We start from the raw sequence: 20,064 nt of genomic DNA, 5'->3' as shown, positions 1-20,064 counted from the left end.
CATACCTCCATTTCCCTCCACAGGTTGCAGTTATGGCCGCAAATAGAATCTAATTCTGTAAGAAATACTGAGACTTTTAGTGTTGCTTTTGATGTATGCACATTTTATGGAGATAGGTTATTACATGCATTTTTTACTGTTTTCTGGAACAAAACCTGTAAGTTTTGATGTCACTTGGGGTTTCAATATCCAATATGAGCTCTGTCGAACCCCAGTATAGTTCGCTTACCGTCCTGTTTGGGGTGGATGATCCAGTCATCTGCCTCCTGCTCAGATCACGGCCACACCCGGAGAGTACTGGACGCACTATGAGAGTCATGTTTTTTGACTTCTCCAGTGTCTTCAATACAATTCAACCAGCACCGCTGATGGAGAAGCTGGAATGAGCTGGCATCAACCATCACCAAAATGCATGGACAATAAAGTACCTCACCAGCAGACTACAGTTCATGAGGCTTCAGCACTGTTTCCCTGAGGTAGCGCTATGCAGCATGGGGGTCCCTCAGGGGACAGACTCTTTCCTTTTTACCTTCTACAGTTTTGACTTCAGATACAACACCACAAATTGTCACCTCCGGAGGTCCTCAGATGATACATCCATCGTTGGATCTGAGGGGACCGATCTTGAGTATAGAAAGGTCATCACCGACTTCATCATCTCATATGAAAACCACCTGCGCATCAACACCAGTAAGACGAAAGAGATGGTGATTGACTTCCAGAGGAAAGCACCACCTATAACCTCGATGTTTTGGACATTGAGGTGGTACAAATTAGGTGCCCACCTTAACAATAAACTAGACTGGTCACATAAGCAGCTTCCGGTTCCTTGGTGTCCATCTGGCTGAGGATCTTACGTGGTCAGTACACACAAACAAAACAGTGAAGAAGGCGCAGCAGCGCCTCTTCTTTCTCAGGAGACTGAAAAGATTCGGCATGAGCCCCCGCATCCTCAGGACCTTCTATCACTGTGCCATTGAGAGCATCCTCACTGGATGCATCACCACCTGGTATGGCAACAGCACCGCCTACAACTGCAAAGCTCTCCAGCGAGTAGTGCGGTGCTCTGAACGGATAATTGGAGGTGAGCTTCCCTCCCTCCAAGACATCTACAGGAAGCGGTGCCTGAGGAAAGCGGGGAGGATCATCAAGGACTCCAGTCACCCCAGCCATAAACTGTTCAGACTACTTCCATCAGGAAGGAGGTTCTGCAGCATCCGGTCCCGTACCAGCAGACTGAGAGACAGCTTTTTCCATCAGGCCATCAGACTGCTGAACACGTCATAGACACCTCAGCTTCACTACTGGAACTTTAACATTATGCACTCCATACTGTACAGTAATGTCACTGTTTTGCACATGTCTCACTCTGTATATTTTATTTTATATATTTTATTTATTGTTTACTCTATTTAATTTGTAAAATATGTGTACACACACACACACACGTAGAAAAATATTTAGTATACACATCCAGAAATGCATATACTATTATATATTGTACATATATTTATTAGTTTCAGATGTAGCCATTCTTGTATCTTGCTTGTTTACATTATTGTATTTTGCACAACTCTGTTGCTTGTGAAGCTCGCACACAAGAATTTCACTCACATGTGCTGTACCAATGTACCTGCACATGTGATGTGACAATAAAAGTGATTTGATTTGATTTGATTTGATTTAACACTCGTGCTCTGTTTAAGAAGGCTAAAAGTCAACTTCATCAGCTAGAAAGGCTGAGGTCTTTTGGGATGTGCAGAACACTACTAAGGACTTTTTATTACACTATGATGGCTTCTGCTATCTTAAATTCAAATTCTATTTGTCACACACATAATCATACACAGTACGACATGCAGTGAAATGCTTATTGCTGTGCAATGCCTGACCATTAAACTACACTACAGAAATTGACAAGATTTCTAAAATTTACAAATTAAAATTTAGAAATTTACAGTAAAAATGTTTTGCTTTCAAATAAAAAAAAAGGTCTAACAGATGTAAACAATAAATTAAGAATTTAACCTAAGAAGTAAAGACTGAACTAAGGGTTAAAGGTAAATTGTAAAGAAAAAATAGAATGTGCAAACAAACAATTTAAAAAAGAAATTATAAGAAGTATGCAGATAAACAGAGTGCATGCGGTGCCGTGATGTATGAGAGTCCAGTCATGTCCTACACCTGGTTCAGGACCTGAATTGCCTGGGCGAAGAAGCTCCTCCTTATTTTCTCTGTTTTGGTCTTAAGGGAGCGTAAGCACTTCCCAGACCTCAACAGTGAGAAGAGTCCATTGTTAGGGTGGAAGAGGTCGATCATGATCTTCCTGGCTTTGGTCTGTTACGACCCCCTCTGCTAGGCGGCAGGATGGGAGTAACATACACGAGCCGCCACACAAAAACTGAGTAAAATAGAAGGTTTTATTGCAACTTTTAAACAGAAAACCGACAGGGCTGTTCAACAGACCACTGGGAAACGAATTAACACATGTAAAGCAATAACACAAGCAAATGTAAAAGCTAAGGGATAACTAAGGCAAGCTAGCGTCACAAAATTCTAATCAGGCTAAGTTCGAGCATGCATCGAGGATAACACGCAAAGTTCAGCATTATGAACAAGTTCAACAAAGTTCACAGAGGGAGGCACGAAGAGCAAACTGCATGTTTAGTCCTAAGCAGCAGCCACTGAGTGAAGGACCTCCAGCATTTTATTCCCACAGGTGCACACGATCATCCAGTCTTTTCTTCTTGGAGTGTCATGGGATCTCCAATCAGCCAATCGTCCGCATGATCTGGCACACTTCAATCTGCATAAAAGAGGGCTGGCACGGGTCTCCTAGTAACCAATCATCCACGAGGCCTGGCACACTTGGATTTGCATAAAAATAAAAAGGCATTCTCACTCCCAAGGCTCAGTGCCATAACAGGTCATGCACCGCTTAGTGTAGACAGACAGGTCAGGTCAGGAAAATTAGAGTGAATGATGCATTCGGCCGAGCGCGCCACTTTTTGCAGATCTTGTCTGTCCTACTTGGTGCTGTTCCCAAACCAGGTGCCGATGTTTCCCGTCAGGATGCTCTCAATGGTGCAGGAGTAGAAGTTCTTAAGCACCCTCAGTGGCAGACTGAAGTCTCTAAGTCTTCTGAGGTGAGGAAGAAGAGATGCTGGAGGGCTTTCTTGACCAGGGTGTTGATGTGACATGAGTATGACAGGTCTTGAGTGATGTGGACACCCAGGTATCGGAAGCTGTCCACTCTCTGCACTGGTGCACCACTGATGATCACGGGCTTGTAATTCCTCCTGCTTTGTACTGAAGTCCTCCTTAGTCTTTAGGAGGAGGTTGTTCTCCTGGCACCAGTTCTCCAGGTTCCTAATCTCCTCCAGGTATGCCTTCTCGGTGTAGTGTCATCATGCTGTTGTCTGCTGGGAAGGTGGCAGCACGGAGTGGGACAGCAAGCATCTTAATAGACTGGTAAATAGGACCAGCTGTGTCCTACAACAGCTTGCAGTGCTACATCGTGGCTGTAGGTCTACTGCTGAAGTAGGTCCTTCATCTCAACAGCAGTCAGACACAAGTGATAAACATTTTAAAAATACATGTATATATTATGACTTCAGCACTTTATGTATATAAAAAAGGGACTTTATTATTTTAGTATTTTACTGTATATAGCGACCATTTGTACATAGTATAGTATTTTGGCTTTTGTTTGTACAACTTTTTTCTTATTTACTTTATTTTTTCTATTTTCCTATTTCTACGATTCTATATTTTCAGTGTTTCGTTTAATATGTTTGACATTCATTCCTTATATTCATGCTTCACTGTATATAGTCAGACCTTTATTGTAACATTCTTATCATTTCAAAACAATGTACAATATCACAGTAATATAATAATTTCACAAAACACATATTTGCATATTTTTCATAGTTTATATTTTTTCAGGATATTCAGTAGCAATTATAATTCTAAGGACAGAGAGAGACCGAGAACTTCAGTGTTATTTCCCTCATGACCTGTCTCCCCCATATGACCCACTTCCACTATGGGTTACGTCAGATTCCATCCATTCAGTAATTCATCTCTCTTTTTTTGTGTGTGTGTGTGTGTGTGTGTGTGTGTGTGTGTGTAAGCACAAAGGAGCATACGTGTTAAAAACATATGTGTTTATACCTTGTATTTTAGTATTATTCGTCAGCCTTTGCAGCAGTCATCTGTTGTGTGTGTGGGTATGTGTGTGTACATATGTGTGTATATGCAACCGAGTGCAGCAGTGAGATTCTGTCTTTAGTGTCTATCACTCTACACTAATCCAATTGTGCACAGAGGGAGAGAGAGAGCAAAGGAGAGAGAGAGAGAGAGAGAGAGAGAGAAGGGAGAGAGCATCAGTAGAGGAGCACATACAGCTGGCTGCTCTCCAGTTCTAAATGGCAGCCTGGGTGGGGATATCTATTAGAGACTGAGAGTGCAGTAAACACCCCCACCCCCAAAAAACACAGACACACACACACATGCAAAGAAACCCACTAACACGCCCACTCGCTTAAAACAGGCATATAAACCGGCACTCATTTACACAGACATTTATTTCCACAATGATAAGAGCCAGTGTATCGTTGTCTCTCTCTAAAAAAATAACATTCACTAAGTTGAGCCTTCATAAGATAAAGAGGGACAGAAACTGTAGATACATAAACCAATATGCAATTAGAGTGACAAAATGACTCAGCCTTAGCACTTTTTCTCTCTCTACAGCTCTCCGGCAGGCCTTTTTGAATGTGTGGCAGAATCTTGAGGTCTTGAGTGGTGCTGTGAAAATGTATCTCTTTTTGTGAGAAGATAGGTCCCACAGTGCCATCTGCTGGACACATTCTTTATAATGGCTTCTTAACAGACTAGGATTTATTCAGCGCACACAATCTTCATTTTATGCAGATGATTATTACAAAAATATGGTCCTATCCAACAGTTTTCCAAAATGTTTTATTTCAATGAAAATATTACATTTAGCTATTTATATATACAGAAAAAAAAACTTGTGTCAGTTATATATTTGTTTATGAGGTACACCTATAACACCTCATAAAGTGCAGAGGTAAAGTCGAAGTTACTGTAAGTTACTTACAACTTACAACAACTGCAGACAGCTAAGAAGTAATGAAGCATCCCAAACAGTGGTTGCTTTTATGATAGGAGTCAAAGGCCATAAATTTTGAGAATCAACTAATCGAAACAAATACAAGACAAAAAATTCAAATAATTGCATTGTTGTTTTTATGCTTAGCATCTTTTGAGGTTAGTTGCTTCATCGAGGAGCGTTCCCTTCCAGTTTCTATCAAGTTATTTCTAGCAGATGTGAAAAGATGATATTAGGATTTTTTTTTTAAAGTCAAAATAATAAGAAACAAAAATAAGTATAAAGAAAAGAAATACCTGTAAAAAACCCAAATAATACCTATTTTGCCAGTCAGTGTACTAATAATACAGCAAGTCTCACTTAAGTAACCATAACCTAATTTTTTACTGATGAGAAAAAAAGTCCTTTTCCCTTAAATATTCTTAGTTGAAAAGTTGGCATTGAATCCAAGCATCACAAAGAAAACAGAGGTTCTTGCTCTGATCTGAGTCTCTCAAGACTCACATTTTATTACTTAAGGAATTTCTTATTAAGACATTTGGGTAAGGTGGCCATGTTATATATCACACTTACTAACTTGCAGTCATGTGTTGTAGCCTATACTATGGGAAGTGCAACACATAAAGCATTCCATCATGGCAGTTTTATCACTGTGACTTGTTTACAGTGTTTATATTACAGGCCTGCCAATATCCTGTTTCCCTGACACTAGTGCAGCATATGTGCACAGAGGGTCACTGCGGAGTTTCTGACTTTAGATAAAAACTGATTTCGTGTCAGAAGGCCCAATAACCTCACATTACACAAGCTCTCACCTTCTTAATTTCCTGTTGTAACGGCAATCACTAAATACATTTTAGAGGCAAAATGAGATGTGGTTGTGGTTTCTCAAGATTTTCATGGTAAGCAGGATTGTATTTGTGTCAAAGTGATGTGAAAAAAACAATTAGCAAAAATTGTGATTAGGGAGGAATCAGTCAGTGACAGGATGAGATGAATCAGTGAAGAGCATTAAAAATTCTAATGTCTGTGGGGACTTGGGAGTGGGGGCTGTGATATGAGCTGAGAAGTACTGCTGGGATTTAGTTGTGTGTGTGACTGCTTATGTGTGAAGGGGAATATTTATGGGTGTGTGTGCATGTGAGTCTTCAACAGACAGATGAACAGACAGAAATAGCCGGAAGATGAGAGCGAGATATGGAGGTATATGCATACGAGGGTGGAGGAAGATGGAAGACACTGGGTTTCAGAATGAGAGTGAGCGAAAGGCGAGTAGTACTGACAAAACAATTTAATGGGTGGATTTACTACAACAATAACAAGTGGGAGCTTATATTTCAAGTCAATTTCAAAGTCAGTGTCAGTGCCACTGTTGTTTTTGTGTAAAATTAATTATGTGAGTGGTAATAAATGAGTATGACTGGATCTTTCACCCTGTGTTTTTTTTTCTTTTTTCTTTCATTACACACACCATTACCCTTTGCCAAAGAAATTTCTTGTTGCTGATGATCATTCATCATGTATTGCCAATCTTGGGCTAATTTTGAAACGACATATACAACATAGTGAAATCCTGTTTCTACATCATGAAATAGTCCATTTTAAATGTACCTTTTTATTGTGGTAGTCAGGTACCTATTGCTGCAGAAGGTTGATACCTTATCCATAGTTTTGTGCTAAATATAAGGATACATCCAGTGCCAGTAACCTTGTACAGCATGACTATCTTGCTATCATTACAATGTTGTTATGTAATGTTAAATTAACCCAGTTGGCGGCTGACTGAAGTCTTGTAGGATACTTGTCATATAAACATGTGAATGGCATCAAGCCAAAATCTTCAGTGACATTAGTTTAAAACAATTGAGCTGATGGCTGGTAGGATATATGGTGGATAGGCCTGTCATCCAAATACTGTTACAGATACATGAATCTGGATTAGCTTTCAGTAAGCTAACCTAAATTTATTACAAGCATGCTTTAGTTTCCTTTGCGCACACACACACATACAGTGCTTGTTGTAATTGACGCTTGGAGTCTTTTAATGATGAAGACAAATGACTTCATTATTAGGTGTTTTCATGTGTACATGCTTTAGCCATTCTCCTGTTTTCATGTGTGTCTGTGTTCGCGATCTTGTTTTGCAGGTGTGTAGATGTTACTTGTGTCTGCCTTATGGCTGTGTGTGTGTATGTGTATGCAAATTCTAACCTTTACCTTGTTAAAACTCTGTTTCATGAGGTTAATTGCTTCATTTAGCCTAGGTTGTTTGATTTTTTGCGCTTTTAAATTAAACTTATTTTCTCCTGGGTGTGTGTGTGTTTTTAATTTGTGTGTTCTTGCTCATGAGTGTATCAACCAAAGATAAGCTCTCCCAATCATGAGCAGAGGAAGTGAGGGGAGGGCAAAAGCTCACTTCATACTTTCTCCTAATTGTGTTATGCGTCCATATGGCAGAGTTGTACAATCCCATGATTTTAATTTCTCGTCATGTGCAGCTATTATCAGATGCTGTTCATTTGCTAAGCATATTTACCAGAAGCATTATGCTTTCACAGATGAGAGACAGTGAGAAAGAGAACCCCTAATCTGAAAGTAAATTAATGCCTAAATGCATTTAAATCTAAAGAGTTCATCTGGGAATAAATTCACCACTAATGGCATGTTTATGAGTAGAGTCATGCATGTGAATCATGATATAATGGGGCCTGGGGAAGGTCTGCCTAGACAGCATACATGAGATTTTGGCTCTGTGCGCACAGGGTGCTGCAATTCCAATGCTGAGCATTAGGGGGAGGTAAGAGACAGATGGGGCAAATGCAAGTACTCAGTAAGGAATTCAAGAGAAATGAAATGAAAGAATAAATGTAAATGAAAGTAATTATTGAAAACCTCAGGCACCGAGAATAATTTTCAAACACTTTTATGAATCCCTCCACTTTATTTATCGTCCACTGGTCACAATGTTACCATACAAAACTCACTTCCAACATGGAACTGCATTGGGATGTGACTATTTTCAATATGCACACACACATTCAATAACAAAATTAAATACAGTCGTTTAGAAAATAAACAGGGTAGAGGAAAAGAGACACATTGAGTGATATCAAGACATGCAGTGACAAATATAAAAAATAGACATTTTGTTTTCTTTTTCTGTACAAACATACATGGACACATATAAATATATAGAAGTAAAAAAGAGTATTTTTAAAATACAAAGATCAAATTGTACAGTTACATTCCATAATAACAAAACAGGAGACATAGCACAATATTCAAGTGGATTTGCCGTTTTCCACAGACACTGTACAATATTGTACACTGTAAGAGGAGAAATTAGATCACACAACTGTTGCTTTCTCCCTGTGGAGTCTCTTCACGCTGCTGTAAACATTACAAATGAAGAAAGGGTACAGTTTTTGTCGGTGGATTTCCTTTTGAAATCACTCATTCAAGCAACTTTGAGCAATCTGTTCTTTCAGTGCTCACTTTGATGCTTTTAAGTCACCCAGATCACAACTTCAGTGCTGTTTTTTTACCTTTCTCTCAGCACTGAAAGGTAAGGAGAAAATCTGTTAAAAATAAACAAGATGAGCATTACAGTGAATGTGAACTTTTTTTTTCTTCTTTTTTAATGTTGGCACAAGGAACACGCATTTACCATAATGTGGTGAAATATTTCTTCATATCACACAGTGAAACAATGCTATGCCTTCTCTTTTTCTCTAGTTTTGCCTGACATCCTGCAGCAGTTTGTTGATCTCTTGGACCAGCTCACTTGCATCCATGCCAGCCTCGTGGCGGTTCTCGCTACGCTTGCCACTCTGGTGACCCTGATGGAAAACACCATCAAAGTCATCTTCCTCATAATTCTCTGGAATTTCCTCCATTGCTGGCAGCCACTTTAAGTGTGGAGGCTGGCCACTGGTGGAGGTGGGAGTCGAAGTTGAGGGTGAGGATGAGGAAGAAGTAGAAGAAGAAGGGGAGGAGGAAACATGGTTAGTCCCATTTCCAGACCCACTTCCTGGGTTTAGATAGTGAGTATTGGCTGCCCATGCAGCCACCCCTGGGGGGTAACTGGGACCTTTACCACCTGGCAGCAACCCTCTCCGGTTGTCCTGGGGAACAGCGTTGTTACTGTGGTTACCAACAATGTTGCCACTTCGTCCATTTCCTCTCTCAGTGGTTGATGACGATGAAGTTGGGCTTGTTTCAGTGCATTCGACATAAGAGTCCATATTAGGGGGTAGGAGTCGCTGAAACACAGAGTTCATCTCTGTGAGGAGGGAGCCAGCCCCTCCTCCAGCTGCACACACATCACCTCCTGCTCCAGAGACAACACCTCCAGCTCCTTCCTCTTCATTCCCAGATTCTTTGCCAAAAGTAGAGAAGCTCTTGCGGCGCTCCGAGTCAACGGAGGACTGGTCATCATCGAGCTGAGGCTGCTGGGAGGACTCCTCCCCAGGGATGTACATGTTGTTGCGGTAGTCAGCAGAGGAAGCGGGGGAGGAGAGAGGAGGCATCCAGCACTGGTCAGAGTGTCCCAGGACACGACATTCATCCGTGCACAGTCTCATAGCTAAAGCAGAAAACAAAACAAAAAAAAGGACACTGAGTCAAGAGACGGTTCAACTACAAAAATCTTTAGGACATTCGTCATGCATCAGGCAAAGTAACAACAAAAAGTCTGCAAAACAACTCAAACAAATCATATGTTTAAAAATCCTCAGACAAAACCATTTTTTGTTTGTTTTTTTATGTTTGTCACTTGGTACGGAAAATGTCAACACCCCTGAATAATACAAGCCACAAAGCCTAAGACTGAAGTAAAGAGGGGTGAAAGTGTTATATTTGAAGTGATACACAGTTCAACAGGAGGACAAGGTACTGATTTCTTTAAGGAGCAGGCATGCTGTTGAGTCTGACGAGCTATGCCTTATTCTGTTAGAATGATCCATGTACAATACCTAATTAATATTTCATGGTGCACCACTTCAGTCTTTCATTAAAATCAAAATCACGGCTCTGCTTTGTAGGATTTTTATTTATTTATTTTTCTCTCAGTCTCTTCATATTCCTGTTTAGAGTTCCAGGTAGTGCCAGGTATGAAGACTATGACAGGATTTAAATAAACAAATAGACAAGTGTCAGATCCCACCCAAATGGCATCATAGGCAGCTATTAATGTAATATTTGGCTGCACTTCCAAGTATGTCCACATCGTCCAACTACAAGACTGAGGCAGGGATTTGCTTGTTTGTTCTTTTATCCTATCCAGCATGAAAAAGCACATTTGCCCATCTAAATAGAAAAATCTAAACAAATTAAATCTACTGAAGAGAAACAGTGGTAATCCTCCCTCTCAGCCCATTATCGTCTTCCCCTCCTTTTTCTTTTATATTAGCATAAAAGATAGCAGAAGAGAAAGGGGGGGAGAAGGGTTCCAACACCTCCAAGTCATTTTCAAAGGGAGAACAAAAATAAGATACAGCAGGACTGTCCACATCCACCAATCTCTGTAAAGATTGTAATACATTAACAAAATGAGGGAGCGAAAGAGAGAGAGGGCGAGAGATACTCAGGATCTCACGAAGCAGAAAGCAAAAGAAGGATGGAGTCAGTAAGAGAGAGAATAACATAATTCTAAAAGCAATTACTATGAATTCTCCTCAGTTCAGACATGAAAGTGCACCACTGTCACTCACCAGGGGGAAAAAAAGAGAAAGAAAAGAAAAAGAAGGAGGGGAAAAAAACAGCACTCTGAGACGCATACCGATGAGTGACAGGCGACTCATCTCCGCTCCAGGGAGGATTTTACAGACACGACTCTATCTTAGGGGCAGATAACACACACACACAACCACACACACAGTAACAGCCAGACACACTGTAACCTCTCTCAGTGTGATAACGAGCGTGGAAATGAGGGCTGTGTGGAAGAATGGGGCTGAGTACAATAGGGATTGTGTTGGAAACAGGGTGAATGGAGTGGCTGTAAAGGCAGGTGTACAGACAAATAATGGGCTTAGGCCTGGTGCTGTCCATGGTGCTGAAATTTGTCAGAGAGGCAGTACACTGGGTGCCTAGGTGCGGTCCGCAGGAAGACAGCTTGTTTCAGTTGTAGCTCATTTTCAATTTGAACTGAGAAAGAAATCTCTTATTTCTAAGATCATGAGTGGAAAATGGCCATTTCAACTGACTCAAAGTGAAGCAAGACGCGGAATTAGTCAGAAACCTACAACTGACAACTTCTGCAAAGTACAATAAAACTGAGGTGCAATTATGCTCTGGATGGTGAAGCAATATTTGAGTATGAGTTGCTGCAATAGAAGGTGTTGGGTATGTAAGTCAGCTGACTGGCGCCTAGTCATGCTGTTATGAAGGTGACGCAAAACAGGAAAAGGTGTCATTTTACACAGGGACATAGGCTGAAGAGCTGGGTTGCATCACCAAAATCTCACCTGGGTGGAGTCGATGGTGCATTTCAAGGTGCATCAGGTCAGAAAAGCCCTCCCCCAGCAGCAGTCTGTCCACGGGGGATTCCCGTCCCATGTCACAATCACTGTCCCCCGCCTCGCTGTCCCCACGGCCACTGTCCTTCAGGCTGAACTTGTCCATGTCTTGTAACGCATACCTGTGAGAAGCCATTAAAAAAAAAGACTATGAACACATATAAGTATAGTCTGAAAGTAAGTAGTAGAATTTTACACTTTGGACAAACACAGGTGGCACATTCTGTTTTGCAGGTTAAACAAATCAGTCTGTCCTTAGAGAAGATTAGTGACAAGCAAATTATATCAAACTTAGGGCTGTTTCTGGAATCTGTCAAAACTTGTGACAAGCCTTAACCCATTAATTCTACACGCAGGTAAATTGCATCCATAAATAAATCATAGCAGCCACTAGGGTATCAATAAATATATCATCCAAAGAACATAATCAGATATTATGATGAAAGCAGTGATGGATGCAGACTTTATAACCTGAGCTCCTTTTAGCACAAAGGAATTTTTGTGATATTCAGACATCTAAGGGTTTCACACTTAGAACAGAAGACATTGGTATGACAATTAGAATATGAATAAAAACATTTGGACACCATCAAGTCATGATCTACATGTAACTGATCAACTGACAGGGAAACCTGCACAACGGGTTGTTGACAAATGTCAGACACAATGAAAAACAAGAGGTTTAAAAAGTAAACAAAAGATAATCTTTTTGGGGGGGAAGGGGTGGCTGGGGGGGGGGGGGTAAATTACCTGTAGCTGCGCGAGTATTTGTTGCCACGGAAACTGGGTCTGGGCTGGTACTGGCCCTGATGGAGCATGGACAGAAGCTGTGAGACTTGCTACATCCCAAAAAAAATGACAAAACAAACAAAATAAAACAAACAAAAAGAAACAGAAAGGGGGGGATGAATTACAGATGGAGAATTGAGGAAGGGGAAAAGAGAGACAGACAACACAGAAGACAAAATAATGGATGAGTAAACACAAAATGGATGATGGAGGGGCTGCTAAAAATGGATGAGACAAAATGGATGATGTTAAAACAAAAAGGGGGGGTTGAGGGTGAGTCTAGATGAATATGTAGACATATGACTGGGGGGGTGAGTCATGGTCATGATGGAGGTAATGGTGACAGGGTGTAAACAAGGTAAAGACAAAGACACGTCTATAATCATCAACAGTTTTTAATGAGAATCAGTTTGAACTACAGGGCAGTGTTGATTAAGTCACTGTCATGGAAATGATGAGTTAATTTGCTCAAACAGGGACAGCTGTGTGAGGATGAGAAGGCTGGTGTGTGTGTGTGTGTGTGTGTGTGTGTGTGTGTGTGTGTGTGTGTGTGTGTGTGTGTGTGTGTGTGTGTGTGTGTGTGTGTGTGTGTGTGTGCTTGAGAGAGGGAGAAACACTGAGAAAGAAAATTTGGAAAGGGGCTGTGGGATCACATTTGAAATATCTGAAAGTAATTTGTTTCTCTGTGTGTGTGTGTGTGTGTGTGTGTGTGTGTGTGTGTGTGTGTGTGTGTGTGTGTGTGTGTGTGTGTGTGTGTGTGTGTGTGCACGCGCACTTACCTCAACTGGTGGAGTTGTGTGTGCCAGTTCCAGGGCAAAGCTCTCTGGAATATGATTGGACGAAATGGTCACTAGGCTGTTCAGGGATTGGCGACTGTGGTGGTTCTGCCTGCTCCCTATCTGGGCTCGTTCCATGGGAGGTGTGGCTGAAGGGGAGCGGTGGTGGGCTCTGATTGGGAGAGTGCCGTTCACTGTGGGGACCAAGGTTATATCACCTTTGTGTATTTGGCGTGAGGGCTTCTTTGGGTGGTGCTGGTGGGTGGATTCTGCTACCCGGCAGTTATAGGAGTGCCTGGTGTCCTTTTTCTCCCGGTTACAGCGAGAAGCAAACACCACCATGATAAACATGAGTGCGACGCAGATGGCTCCCAAGGAGATGATGATAATCAGAGATACATCAAGTGAAGCCTCTCCTTGGTCTGTTACTGACCCGTGGTTCTCAATGGTCTCATGGAGAGTGATTTTCAGAACGGCCTTAGCACTGAGACTCTCACTTCCTTGATCTCTGACCACAACAGTCAGCTCTGCATGGTCATGGGGGAAGTTATCCAGACTAGCATTGGCATGAATCTCACATGTTCGCGGCTCAATCAAGAAGAATCCTTCTTCGTTGCCACTGACTATAGAGCAAATGAGCTCAGCATTGACTCCTGTATCTCTATCAGTTGCCCTAACCACAGTTATTAAGTGTCCAGCCTCTGTAAACTTTGAAGCAGGCACATCTGCAGTGAAGTTCCACAGCTGAGGGACCACAATGACTGGAGGGTTGTCATTTTCATCCAGAATGTTCAGAATAACTGTGGCATTGCTGAGCAGTGCTGGTTTTCCTGCATCCTTTGCTTGCACAATAAAGGCTATACGGCTAACATCCTCTCGATCAAATGTGCGCAGTGCATAGATAGCGCCATTAGAGGGGTCAATGGTGACATAGGTGGAGATAGAACTGCCGTGAACAGAGTTCTCCAAGATGGAGTAGCTCACCTGCCCATTAGAATCCAGGTCAGGGTCAGTGGCCAAGATGGACGTCAGATATGCTCCAGGGGCATTGTTCTCTGATTTAAAGATCTCATATTGCCCCTTCTCAAAACGTGGTGGGTTGTCATTTTCATCAGTTACATGCACAGTGAAATGTTTGACAGTAGAAAGACTTGGAGTCCCTCGATCCTCTGCCACCACAGTCAGGCTGAACTCTGACCTCTTCTCTCTGTCTAGAGTCACATTGGTCAAAATCATGTAGTTGTTCTCATATGTTTTCTGCAATTTGAAGTAGCCTTGACCATGAAGCTTGCACTCCACCTCCCCATTCAGTCCAGAGTCCAAGTCCTCTACCCTGACCAAAGCAACAAATGTGTCCAAAGGCGAAGCTTCAGATACATAAGCTGCATCTCCATTCCCCTGGGAAGACATGAGAGTGATGCTGATGTCAGGTTTGTTGTCGTTGATGTCTACCACTTTGACCAGGATCTTGCAGTGAGCGGGCATGGAGTTTGGACCCATGTCCTGTGCTTGCACATCGATATCATAAGAATTAGCAGTCTCGTGATCTACGCGCCTGATGAGAGTCAGGTGACCGCTGTCGGGGTTAATTTTGAATGTCTCCATTATTTTCGGAGAAACATGACTGCTAAATGAGTAGACTATTTTGGCGTTTGTGCCCTCATCCGCGTCCGTTGCGTTTAAGTCAATGAGCAGAGTGCCAACAGGTGAATTTTCTGGCAGATTGATGACATATGACGACTTTTCAAAAACCGGACTGTTATCGTTTGAGTCAGTAACACTGATTTTAAGGAGGGTCGAACCCGTTCTCGGGGGAACGCCCCTGTCAGAGGCCGTGTATTGAAGTTCGTAACCAGAGCGCTCCTCCCGATCGAGCTCCCTTAGCACCACCAGCTCAGCATATTTAACCCCATCAGTCCTAGACTGAATGTCAAGCTTAAAGAAGTTGTTTGGTTCTAAGGCATACGAGTACAGTGAATTCTCCCCGACATCGGGGTCTGTGGCGCTGTCCAGGGGAATGCGCGCTCCCACGGCCGCGCTCTCGGAAATCTCAATTGGGATCACGGCGCGAGCGAACTGAGGTGCGTTGTCGTTAATGTCCAACACCTCCACCTCGATGAGAAACAGCTGGAGGTGCTCAGTGGGGAGTGTTAGCACGTCGAACTGAATGGAACAATTCAGATTCTTTTCGCAGAGTTTCTCGCGATCAATTTTGGTCTTGATGCTGATTTCTCCGTCCTGCTCGCGCACATTGAAGAAAGACGAGCTTCCTCGTTGCATAGCTCTAAAGCGGAGCGGCACCGAGCTTGGAAGTTTAGCCAGGACATCCGCGACGTCTTCTTTCAAGCGGGCAATGACAGTGCCAACCTTCTGCTCCTCATAAATCTGATATTTCAGTGTCTTGCCAGTGATGTGCTGCGTCGCCAGTGCCAACACCGCCAGAACTTTCCACATTCTTCGTAGAAAGAGCCCCTTCATTTTGGTCTCCTTTGTATTTTGCTGAACTCCGAAATAAGTCCAAAGGAATTACTGCAAAATGCAGTGGAGATCTGTTCCAGTTTCAACTTATTAAATGATGAGCTCGCTGATTCAGTAGCATTGCTTTCTCCACTGGGCAAGGGGAAAAACACCCGATTGTTAAATGTAAGCTTGCTTAAGTTGCTCTAATTTCCATAAAACCATCCGAATGTGTTTCTGTCTGTACTCCGTTGTCATACAGATCTGTTGCGCGCATCCAGTGTGCGGGGGAACCAGCGGAGTTCCACTGAAATCTGTGCGCCTTTCTCTCTCTCCTCCCTGCCTCTGGTCTGTGCGCCGTGCGCTCTCTTTCGCTCCCTCTCTCTATTTGAGGTGCCTCTGCACACAGAGTTTCCCAAAATAACCGCCTCAAACGAACTAGTTGTAGATCAGCCACGACCCTTTTTTCACATCCCAGGAAAGACAAATGATCCTTAAATCAAAAGCTGGCTGGTAGCCACTCAAACTCCGAAAAGAGAGGAAAGGGGAGGCGCAAGAGGGAGGAAAGGGATAAAGTGTGTGTGTGTGTGTGTGTGTGTGTGTGTGTGGGGGGGGGGGGGGGGGGTAAAAACCCAGCCCTGTGGGGGTTCACTTTCACCACTTTTCAGAGTAACGACTACGCATCTACAATGGACAGAGTAGAAAATAAACTAAAAAATACCATACTGAAATTGCTTCCCCCGTTGCTATAAAACCCCGGGAAGGTTTACGAGTTTCTCGCTTCGGGTCTGTTCTCTCCAGACAGCGCGGAGACACAAAGAGTCTAAATTATCATTAAACAAGAAAGATATACAGTCACATTCATCTTTAGCTTTGTAAGTCCCTATACTTGAATCACTGATAGACACACCTAGTCGAGCTATAACCAGCTGTCACCACACACACTCCTGCTAAATGATTGACGCACCGGGTGTCTCGGCGTTAGTGCATATGCGTGCCACCAGCTTGTACTGTACCAAGTCTTTTTCTGCTCTTTCAAGTGGCAGCTGACTACCCCCTTCTCCATGCTCATACACTTTGTAGGAGATGTGTTCAGCGCAATATATTTTTTCACATGTGCCTCATCTGTAACTGTCTATGGGTGAGGGTATAAGCCGGGTAAGCTGTGTGGCGAATCGCGTTGAAAGGAAGCCGGACTCTAATGAATGCCTTAAAAGAGTTGGTCACGCCGAGGAACAGCTCTGTCCCCGTGCACAAATCTGTTTAACATCAAACTCCCCGCAGGATGGGTTTCTGATAAGCATCCACAATTCTATAGTTTGGGCATGTATTTTTCTGTTCACTAGAAAAAGGGGAAAAAAATCTAATTGGCGCAAATGTGCAAACAGGCCAGAGAATCAAACATAAACAGAGAAATGAATAAAAGCACGAACAGAAAGGGAGAGAGAGATCTAAGGTTTACAATGTGCACAACTGGGATGTGCATTCTGGAGACCATCTGGCGCGGTTTGTTTGGCACCGGGACCCAGCGATTACAGCCGACCAAACAAGACTCCAGCGGAGCCACGAACCCCACACAACTGTGAGGAAATGAGTTGTCATGGGGGATTGTAGAGTACCAAGCAGCTTTTCCAGAGCTGTACTCGCGTGTTCGCTCGCGTGCTTGTGCGTGTTTCTTGTGTGTGCGTCAAAAAAGACAGAGAAAAAGCGCTCATCAGAGCTTCAGTCACCAAAACTCCTCATACATATTGAAATGAAATATTATAGAACACACCGAAGATGAGACACTAATGACCATCTGGAGCAGAAAGAACACAACCTTCACCTAAAAGAAACTAAGCTCAGAACGGCCTGGTTCACCTCCACTTATCACAGTCTTTGGAAATTTCTCAGTCAACACTTTCAAAACCACTGAAAGCGTTGACCCGAAGTTAACCTTAAGAAATAAATAGATACAGTATCTCAAAAACAAATCAATAAAGTACTAACAGTTGCTAAACCCACTGCTGCAATAGAAATTAGATATACACACCATCACTGAGCATAATGATGTTATCCATATGAACTAGGTTATTCAGGCTAGTCTTTAAAGCAACGCATCTGCACCGCTTCTACAACTTTTTACGAATTACCCCGAAAACTATGGTTTATTAAAAAATTCTAAAAGTGCATAGACACCAACCAGAAGCTCCTCTTTTGAACCCACAGCCTTAAATTGGCGGAAAACCTTTATTCCCGCTCCCTGTCTATTCATCGCCTGAGCCATGTCTGCAAAATGTTTGCATTCACCCGTCTTTTGCACATCTTTAACCATAATGCACTGAGTATTTAAACAGGTTTGATACGGACACCCAACATTTCCATAGCTCCAAATGCTCACAATGCAGTAATGCAATTACTCCCGGCGTCCCGGAGAAGCTAATCACATTTGGAGAACAAAGTCAGCTCTGGAGTTTATGGGAGAAGGAAGCAAAAGAAAGAGAAAGTGGCGGAGGGGGTGCGGGTGCGTGGGGTCTTAAACACTGCGCAGAATAAAAACAATTAATATATAGAGGGGGTATAATCTAAGTAAAAAGCAGATGGAGGCTTAATACATTTAGCTACGCTGCATAACCCGAAGAGCCGAGCAAACGTGATCTTTAGTGCTTAAGGACACCCATTGAGCTGCAAATATTCATTCTTTACAGCAGGTGCAAAGATGCCATGTCTCTTGGATTTTGGTTTTGTTTAACTTCTTCTGCTCCCGTCCCCAAAGATAATTTTATTGATCCATGGGTTGTTCTAAAGCCCAGTTCGGTCTCCACAAATGCATGCGATCAGCACAAACAAACAAATAGCTCCAGTGCCCGTGTGCAGCTCTCTTCATTATGCTTGCCTAACAATTGCCTCCGTGTGTTCGGGCCTTGTAGTCATAAAGTAATAGTGTGAATTAAACGTCTGCCGCCAACATTAATGACAATCCACTGCCATATCCCCCTCCCTCGAAGTCAACAGGCGCAGCAGGTGGAGCGGCCTTAGAAATCTGCCTCTAGACCCCGGTCGCTTCAGATTGGAGTCAAGAGGAATGCATGTGGTTGTGTGTGCGCGCGGTGCGAGCAGTGATTGTGGTGGTTTGGTTGTAAAGGCACGCGAGCATCTGTCGCCTCGTCTGCCCGTTCTTTGTCACATTATTCAGTTAGCAGCGATTTGGTGGATTCCATTCCGGAGGGGAGGAGTAGGACCACAGAAAGGTTGGGAATTTGTTTTCACTGCGGAGGGAGGGAGAAGTTGATACCTCCCCCTGCACACATACACACACTCACATAAACACACACATACATACACAACCACCCCCATAAGGGCAATGATTGTTATTCATCCGAGCCCCCCCCCACACTCCTTTGCTTTCATTAGGGTTCCACAGAGTTTTATTACTTTATGACCACCACTGGTGCGTGTATGTGTGTCTATGTGTGTGCGTAAGTACTGAGTAGACAAGAAAGAGTGCTCTGCCTTGTTCCTGCTCACAGTGCATGTGGTGATCACAGTCTGAGCCTAGCATATTGGAAGCGATGTCAACAGTTGGGCGACAAATTTATAGCCCAGGCAGAACTATGAGGCAAAGAAAGAATGAGGCTGGTCACCTTTAAAGTGGACGCATTACTGCACTGCTCTGCCAGTCCCTCGGCCCTGCATCCAATGAAAAGAACAGGCTGTTATTACTTTTTTACAGACTTTACTGACTTATGCGGTAGGAAAGGTGTATAAATTATTCATACCTTTCCTCTGCAAGACCAGTACAAAGTGTCATTTTAACTCTGGGATGGTTATACTATATGGATGACCAATGCATTTGCTATTCTATTCTGTTCCATTCTACTCTTGGTGCCCGTAGTGACTGTAAGTTTGTGAACCCTTAGTGCTTTGGGTGTTGGCAGTTATTCCCCCTGTAGACCTGCTTTTTTATGTATTGTCAAGTCAAATAACCAAATTATTTTCCATTCTCTTGCAGTTGTGGGATGGTGACTATTTCATTTGTTTGCTTGACATGAAGGAGCAGTTTGGGTGTCTAATCATCCAGTCATCCTTTCCTTGGCCTCATTCTCTCTCCCTGATTCATACCTAGCTGACTTTCTACTACACGCACACACGCACACACACACACACACACACACACACACACACACACACACACACACACACACACACACACACACACACACACACACACACACACACACACACAGAGACATGCATCCATGGGCAGACACTCTCACACACTTTATCTGACTGAATGGCACTGACAGCAAGGTGCTTTGGCCAACCAAGTCATGGCACAAAGAAACACAAAGGCTTCACAAGCAATCAGCACCACAGCACTCAGGATTTGAAATACATTCTCTAT

The 20,064-nt window shown here is 42.8% G+C and overlaps 1 protein-coding gene across 3 annotated transcripts; it reads right to left on the bottom strand.

Moving 5' to 3' along the window:
* Positions 1-8,315: 8,315 nt before the first annotated feature.
* Positions 8,316-16,197, bottom strand: pcdh18a (protocadherin 18a). Of its 3 annotated transcripts, XR_003272603.1 has the most exons (5): positions 13,227-16,197; positions 12,409-12,497; positions 11,608-11,780; positions 8,808-9,725; positions 8,316-8,698 (listed from the first exon to the last, which is right to left on the bottom strand). XR_003272603.1 is itself a non-coding variant. In XM_026169917.1 (4 exons), exons 1-4 carry the CDS (start codon positions 15,699-15,701, stop codon positions 8,872-8,874), a joined length of 3,591 nt encoding a protein of 1,196 aa, XP_026025702.1. In that variant the 5' UTR covers positions 15,702-16,197; the 3' UTR covers positions 8,316-8,871. The 3 variants fall into 3 exon arrangements, 2 of the variants coding, with proteins under 2 accessions (XP_026025702.1, XP_026025703.1); XM_026169917.1 differs by having other exon boundaries at positions 8,316-9,725; XM_026169918.1 differs by having other exon boundaries at positions 8,316-9,725; positions 12,409-12,464.
* Positions 16,198-20,064: the final 3,867 nt, after the last annotated feature.

Source organism: Astatotilapia calliptera, chromosome 6 (genome assembly GCF_900246225.1).
Source record: "Astatotilapia calliptera chromosome 6, fAstCal1.2, whole genome shotgun sequence".
Taxonomy (NCBI): Eukaryota; Metazoa; Chordata; class Actinopteri; order Cichliformes; family Cichlidae; genus Astatotilapia; species Astatotilapia calliptera.
The sequence above is the reverse complement of the archived record's forward strand: the minus strand, read 5'-3'. Positions and strand labels throughout refer to the sequence as shown.